Source organism: Chaetura pelagica, unplaced genomic scaffold, assembly GCF_000747805.2.
Source record: "Chaetura pelagica isolate M959 unplaced genomic scaffold, ChaPel_1.0 scaffold48, whole genome shotgun sequence".
NCBI lineage: Eukaryota > Metazoa > Chordata > Aves > Apodiformes > Apodidae > Chaetura > Chaetura pelagica.
Window position 1 is genome coordinate 3,473,792 of NW_009954241.1, and position 19,666 is coordinate 3,493,457.

Genomic DNA, 19,666 nt, shown 5'->3' on the forward strand with positions numbered 1-19,666 from the left:
ACATTGATACTAGGGTAATATTTGAGAGGAGAAATCTGTTTACTTGAGGCACTTTTTATATTCTTGAAACTTTTAAAATTCAAGGGAGAAAAGCTAAATGTTTCTTCATAGTACTTAGTGTCTAAGTACACAGAAACTGATTACATTAGATGAATGAACATTTGTTTTGGCTCAGAAATAGAAAGGAGTATTTGTATAGATCAGAAATCCTTTCTCTCTTTGACAGTTGTTCAGCAAGCAAACAGAAATAAGAAACTCCAGTTGACCAAACTAATCCTGGTAAACAAGGTTACTATGAATATAAAACTAATGTGCAACTAAGTCTGGGGTTTCCATTCTGACTTTAATTGCATTAGAAGTTTCATGTGTACTGGTGCATGTTCAGATGCATACTAAGATCAGATTAATTTCTTACTTTTTTAGTATATCGATAATGTAGATTTTATTCAGATGTGCTGTAAAATAGCCTTGGGCACATGTATCTGAAGTAGAAGATCAGGATGCAAAAGTCATTTTGAAAATGAGGTTTTACTAGAAAAGGGTTACAGTGTCAATTGCAAGGAGTTGCTCATACTGTGATGATACTAGGACTTCTGACTTCCTGAAAAAGGGTATTAATCAGGTGTTACATTTTCAGATTAATTTAATCCTATCTTATTTTCATCTTCATTGGCCTTGTCACAGTCTTGGACTTAGTTACAGTTTGGTTTATATTCCTAATCTAGAATCTTGTGTATTATTATGAGTATCATATACATGAAGGCTTGTAAATCTAAATGTTAGAGTGTATTAGTACATACAGAAAAAAGCCATTGGCTTCTAGGACAGTTTATAATTTGACATTGTTACATACAGAGCCCAGCTAACTGTGATCTTCAAAAGGGATTCTGACAGTGAAGTGCACCACACAGCTTGGGAGCCCAAATATTGTATTTTAATACATCAGATTGGTTATAATATATAATACAGTTGATATGATACACAGGTCTGTAACTATGTACATGTGTGTTGAAATGAGTAATGTTTTTTAACTTCTTGTACTAGTTTTATTTTAGAAGGAAGCCTTCTTTTTTAGCAGGTACTGAACAGAAAGGTAAGCAGTTTGATACATCAGATATATCTGATTTAAAATACATATCCCAAGTATCTGGTGCATCTTTGCAGTTTCAAAACCAAGGACAAATTATCATATAAAACATGATTTTGATTCCAGATACTTCTATTTGTCCTTTGCAACATACCAGAGGATAAGGTATAAGCCATTTTGTACAGCACTTATGGTCTATAAAATCTCCCTTGTAATATTTATTTTTAAGACTGTGTTAATGCTTTCCAGCCTTTGTTCAAGTGAGGCTCTTAAAGGAAGCTATTTTAATGAAATGTCAGATCCTTCCATGGGACTGGGTCTGTTTGTAATATACTTATTATAATGTATGTCAGACAGATGTTCAGAGATTCCTGTTATATAATTTATGTTTACAGAGATATAATTGAAATGCAAGCATACATAACATGAAACAAAAAGTTACACCAGTGCCAAGAGCATATTGTACTTCTACAGAAAGTACCAGATTGTATTTTGTCATAGGAGTATTCACCTTGAAATAAAAAGAAAATTAGTCTTAAAATCACTGATCAGTATTTGGTATTGCAAGACATACCACTACTTTCTAGATTTTTTCCTCTTTTATTACCAAAAACCGGAAATTATGCAATCAAAAAATAAAAGTAAAAACCAAAACTTGTATAAGTGTTAGTAAGAGCAGTACGTAGAAAGCAGTTTAATAAGTTTAAAATCTGTGTTTACCCATTTGCATAGGAAAGATTGATATGTAAATATCTTCTCAATTAAGGTAAAGAAGATTCTCTAAGGAGGTCTTCTGGGCCAAGCACTTTGTTACTGACAGAAATATTTATCTGGATTTAGTTTGCCTCGGCAACCAGTATGTTGTACAGGAAAACAGAAAATTTGGAAGAAGAATTGGTATTTAATAATTCTGAATAAGACTAAGTCCTGTTAGATACTGAGCTTTTTATACAAATAGGAAATTAAGCTTAGGGTTTATGAGTCACAGTCTAGTTTACGTGCTTGGGAACCTCTGGAGGTCGTTTGGTCCAAGCCCTGCTTGAAGCAGGGCCAGCTGCCAACTCTAATGTAATTTGGTGTTAGATCAGGTTGCTTAAGACATTGTCCAGATGACTTGAATGTCTCCAAGGATCCCCCAACCTCCAGGCACCTTGTGTCAGTGTTTGACAGTGTTCTTTGTGAATTTCTTTTTCCTAATACCTAATTAGTTATTTAATATTTTATTCCCTTTTTTATTTATTTTTTTTTTCTTTAATCATGTTATTCTAATCCCTCATTCATTGAAGCTGGTAAATTTTTAGTCCTGTTTTCAACAAATGGAGATTCACACCAACACAGAGACTTTTGGAGCCTTGCACTGAAAGCAGTGTTGTTTACTGGGTGTTGAGTTAACACAGTAATCCCCTGCACCCATCCATCAGAACTTTTTGGTTTGTGAAACTAAGTTACACAAACAGTGGTTGTTTCAACAACGGTTATTTCGCAAATTATTTTTGCTGAACTGATACTGTTAGCCACAGTGTTCAAGAAAAGTTAGTTTATAAGACACAGTGCCTTATCTGGTAAACATTTGTGCCTCAGTCGTCTTTATGATGCTGTATTCTGCTCCTGTCATTGTTTTCCAGGCTAGTGCAAATGAAGGAGAGAGATATAAATCTCTTTTCCCTTTCAAACTCCTTTGTGGTAATATTCTCCTGGGGAACACTGAGTGACTAATCTTCTTTCTTCGTGCTGTAGAAGGAGCTGTAGTCCTTAATTCCCTTTCCAGATACAAATTTTCCTAATTGAGTACCCACGGACTTTTAAAACTTTTTTGTTCTTATTTTGCAGAATCTCTTTTAAAAAATGCTTTTAAAATTAAACTCCAATTGGATTTTTAAGTGGCTGCTTTGAGTAGTTTGTTTTTTAAAATGTAAAGGAATTTTATTGTCTGCTCTGAGCTTGCTGAGGTTTTGCAAACCTGGAAACGCCTATGCTGAATATGAGTCACAGTATGGTTGGTCGTGGTCAGAAGGGACGTCTGAAGACTAGTCTTCCTCCCTGGTCAGAACAGTGTCAGCAAAAACAATATATTCAGTGTCTTGTCTTGAACTCAGAATTTTGAATCCTAAGGATGAAGACTCCTGCTCCTGTCTGGGCAATTAATTCCAATGTTTGAGCACTCTGAAATTGAAAAACTTTTCCTTAAGGTTTAAGAGGAATCTCCTTTGTATACATCTTGTACACATTGTCTCTTATCCTATCACTGGGCACCACTGGGAAAAATCTGCCTCCATCTTCTTTACTCCCACACATCAGGTTTTATATGTATTATTAAGGGCCCCAGTCTTACCTTATTTCAACTAAACATTCCTGTTGTCTAAGCTTCTGCTCAAATATTAGATGCTGTAATCCCATAGTCATTTTAATGGCCCTTTGATGGCCTCGCTCCCATCTATCTCTGACTATCTTGTGCTGAGTAGAGAAGAACTGTCACCTCTCTTAAGCTGCTCTTGGTGCTATTCTAGCCTCCTCGGATGCTGTCAGGTGCTTTTGCCACAAGGGCACATTGCTGGCTCCTGGTCAGTTTTGTGTCCATTGTAATCTCCAGGTCCTTACATGCAAGTGATGTTCCAGTTGACTGGTCCTTGGCTTGTTCTGGTGCACAGGGCTGTTCCTCCATAGCTGCAGGACTTAAATTTCCCGCTATTGAACTATGTGAGATTGCTGTTGGTTTGTTTCTACAGCTTGTTGAAGCAGCACAACCATCTGGTCTGTCAACCTCTCCTCCCAGTTTTGTGTCATCTGCGTACTAGCTGAGGGTGCTCTCTGTCCCATCATGCAGGTCATTAATGAAGATGTTAAATAGTATTGCCCCCGTGTAGACCCCCGAGGTAAACCACTAGTGGTTGACTGCCTTGCCATTGATCAAAAGCCTTAAGGCTCAATAGTTCACCCAGTTTTCTAGTCCATGTCACTTTCCTTTGATCTAGTTTGTACTTCATAAATTATCTATGAGAATATATGGGAAATTATTTCAAAAGCCTTGCTGAAATAAGATAAACAACTTCCACCATCCAAGCCAGCCATCTCATTGAATAACAATGAAGTTGGTTGGTCAGGCATGATTTCTCCTTCACAAATCCAGGCTGACTACTCACAGTGTTTTTTTTGATCTTTATCTGTTTGTAAATGGTTTATGGAGGGGGTTTTCTCCAGTCTCAAGGCAGTTGCACACATAATGTAGACTTCATTTAATGAGTGTAGAAGAAAGCAGGTAAAAAAAATGCAGGGCTAGAGGGTGGGGCTTAGTGCTACACTTGTGCTTGAAATGTGCCCAGCTCTTCAATGAGCCTTCTTGTTAGCCCAGTTCCAGCAGTGAGTTGCAGAGGCAGCAAGTATTAGGACAGAAGCGTTGAGGAATGAGAGCTTTTTCCCCTGGTTGAGGACTCCCAGCATCATAAAGTCACTGGGATCTCCTGTAGGATGAACTCAGAAGATGAGTCCTGAAGCTCTGTATTTAAATGGTATTACCTATGTGGATAGCATGAGAGAGGTTGAGCTAAATTGTTTCTAAGTATAGGGCTCTGTTGAGTTTTGCTATAGTTAGCACTGTTAATGAAGAAATAGCACCTGCATTACGTTGAGCTTACTGTGACTCTGAAGAAAATATGTAGCATTTATTTTAATGTATTTATTTGTACAAAAATGTCTAAAGCTGAGCATTTAGCAATAATTCACTATAATCTGAAGTCTTTTAATATTTAAAGAAAATCTATAGTGTGGCTTCTTTGGTAGAAATAGAAGAAAAATCTTCAGCAGTTGGAAAATTACAGGCTGTGTAGGTGTTGAAATACCTCCTGCTTCACATTCTTAATTGGCAGTAAGCCAGATACTAAACATTTCTGGATTAAAGGGAAATACCCCCCTTTTCTTTGCATTTCTGATAGGTAATTGTTGCATTTTGGTGACGTTTTTTAGCAGTTAAGATTTCTTCCATCTTGATGTAACATGAATAATATTTTCAATTAAATAGCTTCTCCAAGTTACCTTAACCTTTTTTTTATTATTCCTTGGTGTTAAAAAAGTACCCTTCTTTCCCTTTCAAGTTGTATTGTGGGAAGTTCTGGTTCTCATCTATCCTGTGACCCTTTTTCATTCTGGAAGCTCTAGGATTCTCAGTTCTGTTTTAAAGTTTTGTTGGAATTAGTATGTGATACTCAGAAAAGTCTGCCACAAATGTGAAAGATTTTAAGATTCATGTCTTTAATTAGACAATAAAATGGTTTAAAATAATTAAAATGTATTGCAAACTGTTAATAGATCAGATGTTAATAATTAATTTAGTCCATTTTCAGTAGTTGACAGAATACTGCCCTTTGATGGAGTTTGGATGTTATGTGGAGACGTTTTTTTGAGACAGATCAGACATGATTACGAAAAAAGATTGCAGGAATGTTAATATTAAAATCAGTCTAAAATCTGTATGCTCATCTATTATTTCTAGTTTGAATAACATTAAATCAGGCTTTGATGTAGCTTTACCATTAAAACTTGTCAACATTCTTGTGTTTACAGGCAACAGTTAAAATACAGAGTGGTGTTATATGTTAAGTAGCCAGAAAACTGCTTCCTAATGCTTCTTAAGAAAATCACATTAGTTTAATTTTACATGAGTAGTAGTCTTAATAGAACATAAAAAACCTACATAAATACTGATAGTTTTCTCGGAAGGAATACACAGTATTTAAAGCAATTCAAGATTTAGAAAAAATGCAGCATTGGATTAGAAATCTGTATTCCTAAAGTAAGATAGATACCAAGAGAAAAAGATAGCCTATATTAAAAGAAAATTAGAGAATTATAATTGTTTTTATTCTCTGTCAAACATTTTCTTCTTGACCTTAAAATTTTCTATCTTAAATTTTTTCCTTCTTCAGCTTGTTCAGTTTTGTTCAGAAATAGTTTTGTACTTGCACTTTAATATTGTGAATTTCAGTGTATTTTATTTATTAAAATCTGTGTTGACCTCTCTCGCTGGCTGTTCACCCTATTACTGTAAATGTGTAGATGCAATAAAGGTGAAGTCTCTGCTCTGGGAATGATTCCCAAATTTTGCTCAGTAGGTCAGGATGTTGCAGCCCTTACAGCAGTAATGTGTGATAACTTCAGTACAGTGCTCACAGCTTTCTGCTCACTTGTTACTTATCTGAAAGTTTATGATAACTCTTCTATTTGGGTTCTTATCATTGTAATATTTAATGTGTATATTGTCCATTAGAAAAGGCTAAAATGCAGCTTCATTCATGGTGTGTAACACCAATTTAGAACATTTATTGCCATGACCAAGTTTGTGATGGATTCTTCTCGATGGCTCTGGAACTTGGGGAAGTAGGAATGTGTTTTTTTTTTTCCCAAGTTAGTTGTATTATTTAGGTACTTTAATCACACAAGCATTTCTAAAGATGTTAATGTATTACTAGGTGAGAAATCAATAGGACTTGCAATGGTGAAGTTGTGCATAAACATGAATGCTTGTAGTACTGTGACTAGTAGTGAGTTTCTGTGGGCAGGAGCCATCATTTAATGACAATACAGGTGCATGCAGGAGAGCTGGTCTTTGTGTCTGCCTTTGGGGCTTGTTTCCCTTCAGTAACACCCTCCATCCCATCTACTTAGGCTGGAATAAATTGCTCTGTATTGAGTCCTGTTTCTCTCCATTGATTTTAAAGGGAAGTTAGCACAGAGGCAGACACATACAATCTAACATTGGGTTGATTGCATCATACAAGCTTTAGACACTTGATTTCAATTTGAAGGCACTTAGTGTTATTCTGTACAAAAAGTGACACATATTTGCCATAGCTTCTGGAAGGAGAACGTTTTGTTGGGGCAGAGGTTTTCGCATGTTAAGACCCTCCTAGAGAGTGATAGTTTGTAGCTGGCAAGTTAGGTAAGGACCCCTCCGTGCGCAGAAGCGAACTGGGGTGCATGTGACTGCTTTCCAAAGAGGATTTGAATTCCTGAATTCCTGCCTTCCAGCCTTTAATCTCCCAGAAGTACTGCCTTCTAACGTGGAAAATTGTCTTTGTGAGGATAGTGAAGAATACTTTCTTTTGAAGATACACTGAAATTGCAGTTTGCTGGACACGTTTAAGTTAAAGTTGGTGATGTCTAATTGTTATTTGACTATTTCCACTGGCACATTATGGAGTGCAAGGAAAAAAAAATCTTTACAGTAGGATATTACAATATTTCTGTTGGTGTATTTTAGTCTCTGTTCCTTTTAACCAGAGATTTTGCTTTTGCTTCTTGCTTGTTATGCAAACGTATCCTCATTTTTAAAAGCGCATGTATATGCATTTAGCAAAGTAGATCTAAATTGGCCTGCATGACTATACCTATAATTTAATTTGATCTTCTGGAAGACATGAATGTTGAGGATTATTTAAAACAGTAGTGGAATGTGGAGAGATATTTTCAGCTCTGAATGCTTCAGGAAGGCTTTGCATCTTAATTGTGAAATCCTTAATATAGTTCAGAGGCAGACTGAAAGTGGAAGGTGGTTGTGCAGATCTACTGTCCTGTGACTGAATTATGTATCTAGTCCTCTACCTCCTCTCATGTGTTTCACTGAAAAGACTTGGAACGATGATGGGATGGAGAGTGTTTGAAAGTAGTTTTGCTATGGATTTCACTTAAGATTATGTGTATAATCATACTGTACATTTACTTGTAATACCACACTAAGAAAAGCGCCTGCATGTGTACGGTTGAACTTTACATGATTATTTAAAAATGAGCTGCTTAGCTGTTGGAACAAATCTGAATTAGTTTATCAAAGCGGGTTTTATTCATTTAAATAGGAAAAAGGATGTGTTGATGTTTAGTTGTTTGTTTGTTTGGGTTTTTTTTGGTGACCTGACCCTTTCTGATGCCGTTCTAGATGTTTATCCACTTGTTTAGTTTTTTGTTTTCATCTCATGCCTTTTCTTCATCACTGCCTACTCTTTGCTTCCCATCCTGCTTTTTTTTTTTTTTTTTTTTTTTTTTTTTTTTTTTTTTTTTACTTTTTCAATTGCAGGATACCTTTGAGAGATAGGATAAGGAGATATGTAAAAGATCTGTAATCTAACCAAGTTTTTGCATTCTTCTTTAATAATGTTTGTTAATATATTTCTGACCGTACATCTGACTGTTTTCCTACAAAAGGAAAAAAATGGTAGATTTTTCCTAAACTGCTGTGTACTGAATGTATTTTCATTTATATCTTCATTTTTTCCCCTTCCTATGCTTTATCATTTGTATCACTACCTTTGTCATCCAGTTTGAAAAGATATTTCAAACTTTTTTTTTCCCCAAAGCTACACAAAAAATTTGAACATTCTAATTAAGAGTAATAGATACAAGCTTTTATGATCAATATTGTTTTAATGTTGCTTTCTACTACATAATATATATAAAAAATAGTGCCTCTCTTGACTTACTATATGAACAACTGGGGTAGTTTTTTGTTTTGTTTTGGTTTGGTTTTTTTTACTTGTTTGCTTTGTTGTTGTTTTTTTAAAGATGAAAACTGTGAGCTTGTAACCATCATAGGTAGTAAAGTGTTGTATGTGTATATTTTTGTAAGTTCCGGCCAGGATATCCAAGGAACAAGTGTGGTGGCAAATCTTCCAGTCCTGATGCGACAGAATCCTGCAGAAACACTTCGTCGGGTTTTACCAAAAATCAGAGTAAGTTGTGTGTAATGAGGTTTGAATGCATCTTTCTGTCTTGGTATAAGTATTATAATGAATGCAAAAAAATCCCACTTTTATTGCAAACTTACTCACTGAGAGAGGTATGTCCAGTAGATCTTCTACATTAAGTCACTGAATTTATGAAATACTGCAGATATTATATTTTTTGAAAAATGTTACAACAGGAAAAGAAAATAGTATTAATACTATTTATGTATTTTAAAGATATTTTTACAGCTTTTTGGGAGCTCTTTTTCTGGATATTAGCTAATCATAATGGTTCATTTAGATATTCTCAATGTCCTTCCATCCAAACATTAATATTTTCATGCTGCTATCCAGAAAAGTATACCTTGCTCTTAGCAGTCTGAAGTTTTATGTGCTGCACTCCACATTTTTAGGAAGTCACTGCTAGCTGTGGTAGACATATGGTTGCCACGTAATGTTATAGAGTAGCTCTATATACAGGTGTGTTTTTTGTAAAGGATGGCTGGGTTGTTTAACCTGGAGAAGAGAAGGCTCTGGGGAGATCTTATTGCAACATTTTGGAACTTAAAGAGGGCTGACAAGGAAGATGGGAACAGACTTTAGGAGGGCCTGTTGTGATAGAACAAGGGGTAGTGGTTTTGAGCTAAAAGAGGGTAGATTCAAGCTAGATAAATGGAATAAATTTTTTACAAGGAGGGTGTTGAAACACTGGCACAGGTTGCCCAGTGAGGTGGTAGATGCCCCATCCCTGGAAACATTCAAGGTTAGGTTGGGTGGGGCTCTGAGCGACCTGATCTAGTTGAAGATGTCACAGCTTATGGTAGGGAGGCTGGATTGGATGACCTTTAAAGGTCCCTTCCAAGCCAAACCATTTTATGTTTCAAAGGAAGATAAAGATCTCTGTATTTCCACTCTGCCCCAGGTATGACTCCTTGCCTAGAAGAAGTGTGGAAGTTCATTTAAGGTGTGGTTTGAGGAACAACTTCAGCCAATAAGAGCACACTCCATCATAAATACAAATGCTAAGCCTAATAATCTCAAGCTAAATAACTCTAAATACCTCTAATAACTCTATATAAGCCCACAACAGGAATTAAGACTTCAATTATGTTAGCCTGCCTGTTAGAGTTGTTTTCAGTGATTTAAAAGGCTATGAACTAAGTGGAAAAATATGTTGGTTTTGGCTATCAAAATATCTGATTGTTTGATATGGTAACAGCAACTTTCTCACAGGGTTTTATGTCATTGAATTGGTATATTGTCAGTCTTCTGCTACTATTGACAGTACTAATGTGATTAAGCCAAAGTTTTGATTTATAACACTCTCTAGCCTGGTCTTAGGCAGTTTTTCACTTTGATATAAACCCAGATGTAATTTGCATGAGTTGTCAACTAAAGGACATTGTGTTTGTTAGTAGCTGTTTTGCTGTAGTAGCTGTTTAAATGTGTGGCCTCTGTGGGAAAAGAGGTAAAAATCACAAGGGTTTCTTGTGTATAATTTATTTTCGAGGCATTGAGTTGTATTCATAATTTTATGGACAGACTAAGTTTCCCCTTATATTTTTAGAGATTGATGTTTTCAATAGCATGATTCAGTCATTATTTTACCAGGATATTTTGTAGAAGTTAGGGATATTTTCCCCATATAATTTCAAATTCTTTCCATTCTTAACCCATTTTGCCAACATGAATGTTAGTTGCGAGCAACTAATGTTTAAGAACAGTATTTAGATCACTTCAGAAAGGCAGAAAGAGTTTAACTAGTTACTGACTCAAGCTAAAAAAGAAATTTGATGATCTAAAATACATTTAACTGAAAGTTTCATTGATGTTAAGAATCTCAGTGGCTACGCTGTTCTCTCTGTCTCAAGCACTTTAGGGCTGAGAAGAAAAGTCTTCTGTAGTAGCTACTGTGAATTTTCTTGCCATTTGCGTGTCAGATTCGCATTGCCACATGTAAGAAACTGTATAATTTATTAGTAACAAAGGTAGGTGACTGAGTCACATGTTTTCTGTCTAGTGAGGAGATGATTACTAAACAGCAAAGTGGGCCCACGTGAAAATGATACATTTGCTCCAGTAAGTTTTCATTTATATTTAATGATTTTCTTTGCTGACTTTTGCTTCTTTTATTGAAAAGGTTGTGTGGAATTTTTTTTTTTTAGGCAGCTAATTTAATATTGTATAAATAAAAGAATTATGGAAACAAGATCATATTATCATAGAATCATAGAATCCTAGGGGTTGGAAGGGACCTCGAAAGATCATCTAGTCCAACCCCCCCTGCCAGAGCAGGGTCACCTAGAGTACATCACACAGGAACGCATCCAGGTGGGTTTTGAATGTCTCCAGTGAAGGAGACTCCACAACCTCCCTGGGCAGCCTGTTCCAGGGCTCTGTCACTCTTACAGTAAAAAAATTTTTCCAGATATTCACCTTGAACCTCCTATGCTCCGGTTTGCACCCATTACCCCTTGTCCTATCACTGGTCATCACTGAGAAAAGCCTAACTCCATCTCCCTGACACTCACCCCCTACATATTTGTAAACATTGATGAGGTCACCCCTCAGTCTCCTTTTCTCCAAGCTAAAGAGACCCAGCTCCCTCAGCCTTTCCTCATAAGGGAGATGTTCCACTCCCTTAATCATCTTAGTAGCTCTGCACTGGACTCTTTCAAGCACTTCCCTGTCCTTTTTGAACTGAGGGGCCCAGAAGTGGACACAATACTCCAGATCCGGCCTCACCAATGCAGAATAGAGAGGGAGGAGAACCTCTCTTGACCTACTAACCACACCCTTTCTAATGCACCCCAGGATGCCATTGGCCTTCTTGGCCACAAGGGCACATTGCTGGCTCATGGTCATCCTCCTGTCTACCAGGACCCCCAGGTCTCTTTCACCTACACTACTCTCCAGCAGTTCAGCCCCCAACCTGTACTGGGACATGGTGTTGTTCTTCCCCAAATGTAAAACTCTGCACTTCCACTTGTTGAATTTCATCATGTTTCTCCCCACCCAACTCTCCAGCCTATCTAAGTCTCTCTGAATGGCAGCACAGCCTTCTGGTGTGTCAGCCACTCCTCCCAGCTTAGTGTCATCAGCAAACTTGCTGAGGGTACATTCTATACCCTCATCCAGGTCGTTGATGAAGATGTTGAACAACACCGGTCCCAGTACCGACCCCTGTGGGACTCCACTAGTCACACACCTCCAACCGAAGAGAGTGTGATGAAGAGGATTAAGGGACTGGAGCTTCTCTCTTGTGAGGAAAGACTAAAAGGGCTGAGACTGTTCAGCCTGCAGAAGAGAAGGCTTGGTGGGGGTCTTATCAATGTATATACCTCTTTTCAGTGATACCCAGTGACAGGGCAAGAGGCAGTGAACAGAAACTAAAACACAGGAGGTACCCTCTGAACATCAGGAATCACGTTTTCACTGTGAGAGTCACTGAGCGCTGGCACAAGGTTGCTCAGAGCTTGTGGGCTCCCTCAGAGGTATTCAAAAGCTGCCTGGAGATGTTCTGTTTCTAGGTGGGCTTGTTTGAGCTGCGGGATTGGTCAAACTGACCTCCAGAGAGAGGACCCTTCTAGCCTCAGCCTTTCTGTGATTATGTGAATACCACTTTTCAACTTCATGGTATGTCCTGAAACTTCAGTCATCCCAGGAGACTCCTGTTTCTTAAGAGGGGCTTTTCTCACTTGTATCTAATTATTTAAATGCTGCAGATGGCCAAGAAATAGCTATCCTCAGAACTGAGGACTAGTATAGACTGACACATTGTGTAGAAAACATTAAAGTACTTCCAGTTATCATGTTCTGTGCTGTAAGATGCAGGTCAATGGGCATTTTTCTGAAATATGTATGTGTGTATTAAAAAAAAAAAAGCTTTGATAAAAAGGTTGAGTTGAAGTTGCAAAGTAAATGAAGACACTTTTACTTACACTAAGTTTCTGCAGTTAGTACCACATGTTATTCCGATGCTCATAATGCATTATTTCCTAAACCAACCTACTGATCTCAAGAAAAGTTTTTGAAATTATTTTATGTTTAACTTTAACATACTGAATCCATTTCTGTGTCTTATGTTTCTTCTTTAAGAGCAGAGTTCTTAAAGAAAAGAAGTAGTAAATGCTGGGGTTTTTTACCCCTGTATGTCTCTGCTTTTAATTGAAAGTCTAATATGGGAAAAAAGTTTTGGATTCTAGTCTTAGTTTTTTTATCTAGAGATGAAGTGAAAATTAAAAAGATGATCATTAGCATGATCAGGGCTTAGGGCTTGGAAAACGTGTGCACTGGAAGTTGGAGCTCAGTGTGTTTAGATCAGGTGGTACTTAATTAGTTTGTAAAAGTATCTTCCTGCATAATGTGAGAAGACATTAAACTGAAAAAAGTATATGAAGAGAGAAGAGTTAGGAACTGGAGACAGGAATATTAGAAATGAAGCAGACAATTTTACTAAGAGATCTGAACAACCTTTGAGCAAATAACTGTGAAAAGTCGTGTGGTTTTCATCTGGCAGTGTCATTTAAATCAAAACTGAATGCCTTCCTAGATGATAAATTAAATGAAACTGAATTTAATGGGCTCAAGGCAGAGGTGAAAGTGAAATATAATGAGGTCAGTCTAAATCTAAGTGTTCCTTTCAGTTTCAAGCTTTATAAATTAAAACTTTCTGCAATATAGATGAGTTAAATTTATTTCTGTGGCTATACTTATATAAAGCAGGTCCTTAAATGGTGTTCCTTTATCTAGTATTTATTTAATCTGAAAGAGAACAGTTATGTTGTGCTCATCTTCACTGTACTTTGAACTGCAAGACAGTAGTTGGCATCATTAACTACTTGGCCTATTTTTATTTTTTTTCTTATCCTTGTTTTTACTGAAGGAATAGTCCTGATCATTAAATGGAAACTGTTACAGTCTATAAAGGCATAATTGAACTCAGCTGCAGTTGGACTCTTGCACATGCAACGAAATAAGATGACTTGAATTACTGCACTTGGTTTTGTTTCTGTAGGTTGGGAAAAATCATTTGTGAATTCAAATTTGCACATGAAAAATGAGTTGTATAGTAGTTTAAGGATGCTATTTATTTGCAAGTATTATCACCAACTGGGTAGGGAAATCAGTGTCCTTATTTAGCCTACTTGCAGAAACCCAAAAGCACAAGTAAATACTGTTTTGCTTAGAGTTTAGGATAGAACAGATACAGGAAAAAATAAATGCAAGGAATGGTCTGTATTGATACATGATGAATTTTCATTTTTTTGTTAGAAATTGATAACACTAGTTACTTCTGTAAGTAAATATAGAAATGTATATATGCAAAATTCTTCTAATTACTTAAACCAAATTCAATTAAAATTATATCAGAGGCTCTTTATATATTTAATGAGTTTCTATTCTGAAAATCAAACATACAATATACCAAAAAATATGCCAGATCTAAGTAATGGTTATATTGGATGTCAGTGTTTTGGTGATGCTAATAAAACAAATACATTTTGTATAATTTAGATGTTAATGTAGGAATGAGGTTATGAAATATTTTTTAAAAAATAAGTTCTACAGTTAAAATGAAATCCTCATATGGGTTCTTTTGCATAACGATCCCCACTCTCTGGATTTCTGTGTGCACCTGCTTATGAACCTTGGAAGTCATTGAAATGCAGATTTAGGAAAAGCTCAGGTACTCTTCTCAGCATTTCTTCTTGTGCATCAAATGGCTCCTTTCAAATGATGTTAGCAGTATTTTGGGCACTGCCACTTGAAGCAGTAGAAGAAGATACCAGGTGTCTGATTAACTAATAAAGTGATCTTTTCAAATGCTGCTGTGATTGCAGCACACTATAGCTACTCTTTTTGCAGTGCATACATGAAGCCTTGTTTGATGCTCTCTGATTAGTTCCAAACTCATTTTCACTGTTACTTATTTTCTTAGTGTATCAGTCTCCCCTTGAAACCTTTTTATTTTTCCTAGTTGATTTTATAGTTTAAGGAGAGATGGGGTGATTTTCACCTTTATACCTGATGTTGATCTTAAGATCCATCCATACTGTATCTTTGAGCTTCTGTAATCCCCATTATTTATGTGTCTTTCTAGTCCTAAATGGAGATTTCTGTTGTGTAAACAAAGTTGTTAAAACACTTGACAATATTTTTGCTTGCAGCATTCTTTCAGGAGAATTCTGTTGCTGCAGGACACAAAGTGTGTTAAACTAGAGGTGAATTTTCTTATTTCCAATTGATGAAATAAGCCAGACTTCATACATTTTTCAAGTTTTGGTGCCTGAATTTAACTTGTAGATATTAGCATAGTTGAAGAAAATGTTAATACTCTTAAGGTCCATTAAATACTTGTCTGAATAAGATAGAGATGAAAAGCTTTTTTTCTCCACAGTGGTGAATCCATGTATAGAACAATACATTACTTTTTAAATAAATAATTTTTAATGAGTAAATTTAAGTTGCTCAACTTGAGTTCAATGCAAATGGAATTAGAAGGGGTGACACATACATCTTCTATGTGGAACTATGCAGTTCTGAGTGCAAACATCAATGCAGGCAGTCTAGAAATTTACATTTCAGTGACTCCCAAGGTCCATGAGGAGGCACATCCAGAGAATGGGTTCTCACACATGACTGTCCAGAGTTGTGTGGATCTGTGGAGAAGACTATTTGGAAACTTTATTTAAGAGTAAGTAGCCCTGTTTGTGTCACATACAAAGTGAATATGTATGTAAAATTGAATTCACCTCCATTATGTTCTGGTCTGCACTGGGGTGTATTAGCATCTACAGTGTGTAGATAGTTCTTTTGATTGTTTTGGGGTTTGTTGGTTTTTTTTTAGTAAGTGGAAGCGAAAACCCCAGGACAGTATGCTCAGGTATTCTGAGCCCAGAAACATTCAAATTACAAAACTGGTAAGTGTCCTTATCCTTGCCTGTGGCTACTGTAATAACAATGGAGGAAGCAGGACAGAGACAGGCTGTGGAGATCAGAAGAACGTGGTTTTAAGGCTATTGAATACAGATATTCTACCATAATTGGATTGGTATACTGCTCAGTGCTGTTTGTTTTTTTCATGTGAGGGATCATGGGCACAGAGAGAGTTTTTACACATATACATGGCTGTGAACTGTGACACCTGTTGAGAGATAATAATGGTTATCTTTGAAATCAGGTAAACTAAAAATTATACGTTTGTGCACACAAACTGGTTGACATCTGTTTAATGAAAACTTCTTGTAATTTGATGTAAGCAAATACTGCTAAATAATTTCTCAGGTGTTCTCTGCAAACTGTATTTTCTCAGCGTAATTTCTCTGCTGTTTCATACTTAGGTGCATAATGGGTATTTTCTTAACCTGGTCTAGAGTGATTATTTAAAATAAGTATTAGCTTATAATTGAGTTTTGAGATGTGATCTGAGAAAACAATCTCAAGCACTTCAAAAAAAGAAACAAAACTTCATACAGAAAATGTTAAATAGGAAGGATGGGTTTTAAACTTACTTATTTTGGAATTGCTTGTAAAATGAGTGTAGTGCTTTGGCAGTAGAAAAATGCAATTTATTTTTTCATGAGATAAATATGTTTAGAGAAGTAAAAAAACCTGAATTTTCACCTAGCTGATAGTTATCTACATACTTAAAATTAATGCTATGTCATAGATTGCACCCTGTAAGCTCTTTTGTGTGGGAATTTAAATTTCCTCTTTGTTTCATACAAAAAAAATTGTAATATTTCATTTTCTGTATTTTCTCTGTTTCACTTTTCAGTTGATGCTTTTAAAGACAGCCTAATTAATTATATTCCTAGATCTTGAAACTAAGTCCTAGTAAATGCTGTGTTACCTAGATAAATATTCCAGTCCGTCTTGCTTTATTCTTAAGACTACATTTATATAGAAAAATTTTCATTTGTATTCTGTGTCAGTTGGCAAGGGACAACATTTCAATTGCCTCCTGCTGTTTTAGCATCTCACTAGATAAATGAAATACTTCCTTTTAATTCATGTGCATAAACAACAGAATTGCAATTATTGGCTGGTCTGTTTTTACCTGTTATTTTGTAAAGAACAAAAATCCACTGATGTGCATTGATGAAAACGAAAGTCACAAAGAAATTATAATTATTTTTCTTGAAAGGTTCATGCTATAATGCAAGAGATTTGAATATCTTGAAGTAGTTGCTGTTAAGAGAAAATAACTTTACAGCCAATTTTGTAGTTTACCCAGGCTGCTGCATGTTCACTTTTAAAAGTGAATGTAAATGTGTGAATGTTCTGCCTCATGCTCTAAATTGATATAATTTGTAATTATACAGGAGGTGCTGCATGTTGCAGGAGCGGAAATGCAGTTAACAGCTGCTGTTTCATTTTTGACTATTCTGCAAGAGGAGTCGGTGTCCATTCACACGTATTCCCACTCCTTCCTACACATCATTCTTCAGCACCTGGAACACAGAGATGCAGGTCAGGGCTGTACAGCTATGCTGATGCCTGATTACCTCTCTATGTTTTGTTTCCTGAGTGACGGTACAACACTGTGTAAAGCAGTGAGTGAAACTCGTCGTGACTTTGTATCTAGGCTTGCATGAATGAAAAGACTGACCACTTATGTACTGGTGTTTAAATGTAATTCTGATGAAAGCAAACAAAATCACTGTGTCTGAAGGACTAAATCCTGAAGTTGTTACTGAGTCTGAGCTTCTACTTGAAGTACCAGAATTTTGTGGCTTAGGAAATGGAGGGGGTGTGGTTGATGTTTCTTCTGTGATTACTTTGTTTTTTTAAATTATATGGCACTGTTTCTAAGATGCAAAGGAAAAAAAAAAAGGCTTCTTGTAAAACTAGAAAGTTTCAGGGGGTGTAAAAAAATTAATATGCTTCTAAATGAGGGAAATGTCTTTTCAAAACAAACAGGTTCATTATTGTTTTTGTACAGGAATTGAAAAGGTAAAAGAAATGGGGACAGAATTTGCTTCTCACCTATCTTACTTCATGGTTTGATATCTCAAATGTTAATTTAGTTAATTCAGTGGCTTTCAGATACATAGCTTCTTGAAGAGGTGTGTGTAAAAAGGGAGAACGAAGTCTGCAAAAGTGATGTGTTATATTCATTCTATGTACAACATAACATATAACCCCTTTCTTACTAGCAGGTGTCAGCAATGCATGGCTGGAAACTCTACTTGCTGTAATAGAAGCTTTACCAAAAGAGACTGTCAGACATGAGGTAATAATATTATCCTACCTACGCTAACAAGAATTAACAATATTTTGTGAGATGGTATTTCCCTGCAAGTCCCTTTTACTTCAGTAAGATTTGTGGCAGTTTAAGGCTTGTGAGAAACTGTAGTGCTTTTGGAACATACTGAAGAGAAGCATGTGCTAAAAGGCAAGACAGGAATGTCGCCTTATAAAATATTAGTGTTCTTCAGTAAATGAAGACTATTTACTGTAGTACTTCCATTGCACTTTGTATTCTTTCAAACAAATTTTCATGTATCCTGTTTTGGTTTACAAGATAGTCTTTCATCCTGTGTCTCCATTAAGAAACTACATTTTATTTGTTAATTCTGCTTTCTGCTAAATGAGACAAAATGCTAGAGGTCTATTTCATTGTGTGTTTCAGTGTTCTTGATGTACCAAAAGCGTAATGCACTGCAATGACTCTTAATTTTTCACTGTGTAGCTCAAAAAAGAGGAAGAAGATGTTACTAAGTCATAATGTCACTCCCCTTTACTCAGCTAATTTACTTGCTTTTGTTTTGAGTATTCATATTTCATCAAGTTTAAAAGCTTTGCAACAGGCATATTTTACTGTGTTTATAATTTTAAAAATATGGACATTTAAATATATGATTGCGAAGTATAAAAATACTTATTAGAATTAGTGAGTAATCAAAATCCAGCACTGTTTAAAAAATAAGCTTCTAAAGGGTGAAAACAAGGGTTGTAAAAAGAAAGATAACTAATTCTAGTCACCTTCAAAATCTAATTATAATTTAACTTTAAAGATGCCATTTAACAAGATGGAGCTTCTCCCCTGATTTGTCTCTAGGAATGCATTTGCAAGTTGCCAAAAAAATTTGCTTTGGAAAAATCTCAACTGATAAAGCAGTGTTGATTCTGCAGCCATACAGAAACCTGAATATCAAGAGGGGCCTTTTGTGTTACTTGAAGGATCTTTGTATCAGAAAACTTGGAATATTCCAGTTGTTAATTTTTTTTTGTAAGTTAAAATAATAGTCAAAGATTTCAAGGACACGAGAAGAGAACTCTGTGTCAGACCAAGGGCCAAACCCAGTAGCATCCTCCTTCTGGCAGTGGCCACTTCATGGGAGAGACTTTGTTTTGGTCAGTGATTGGAGTTAGTATTACTCATCATGGTGTGTTTTCTGTCACAGTTCAAAGACTCAATAAGTAATGTTCAGTTTTGTAGATAATTACGGATCTGTTTCTTTATGTGATGTTACAGCTAGACATGTGCTTTATGTACTAATTCTAGTCTGAGTAGCCTATTTGTCCTTACACTAGTAAGACTCTCTCACCTCAAAATTTCAGCTTGTAAAAAGAGAAGAAAAATGCTTTTAGAATATTGTTGGACCCTCAGAGGCTTTGTATTATCCATTGTGGAGCTCTGCAAAAGAGATTGATCGGGGAACTGTGTGGCAGGCTACAGGAGATAATTCTCTGCAGTGTTCCTCTTGGCCTGGCACCTGGATTTCTGTGATTATTTCTGTGAAAAAATGTATATCAAAATATTGTGTTCTGGAGGTCTTTCTCAGTTTGATTCTGGCATCATCCAACAAATGACAGCAGAGCTCCAATAAAGATGCAGGGTTTCTGTATCTGTATGGATCCC

At 36.1% G+C, this 19,666-nt stretch overlaps 1 protein-coding gene across 1 annotated transcript in view; it reads left to right on the top strand.

Moving 5' to 3' along the window:
* PPP4R4 (protein phosphatase 4, regulatory subunit 4) overlaps positions 1–19,666 on the top strand; it is a 64,110-nt gene that overhangs the window by 14,019 nt on the left and 30,425 nt on the right. Inside the window, exons 3-5 of the mRNA XM_010003731.1 lie at positions 8,700–8,802; positions 17,124–17,271; positions 17,961–18,034. Coding sequence (XP_010002033.1) covers positions 8,700–8,802; positions 17,124–17,271; positions 17,961–18,034 — 325 coding nt within the window. The remainder of the gene's footprint in view (positions 1–8,699; positions 8,803–17,123; positions 17,272–17,960; positions 18,035–19,666) is intronic.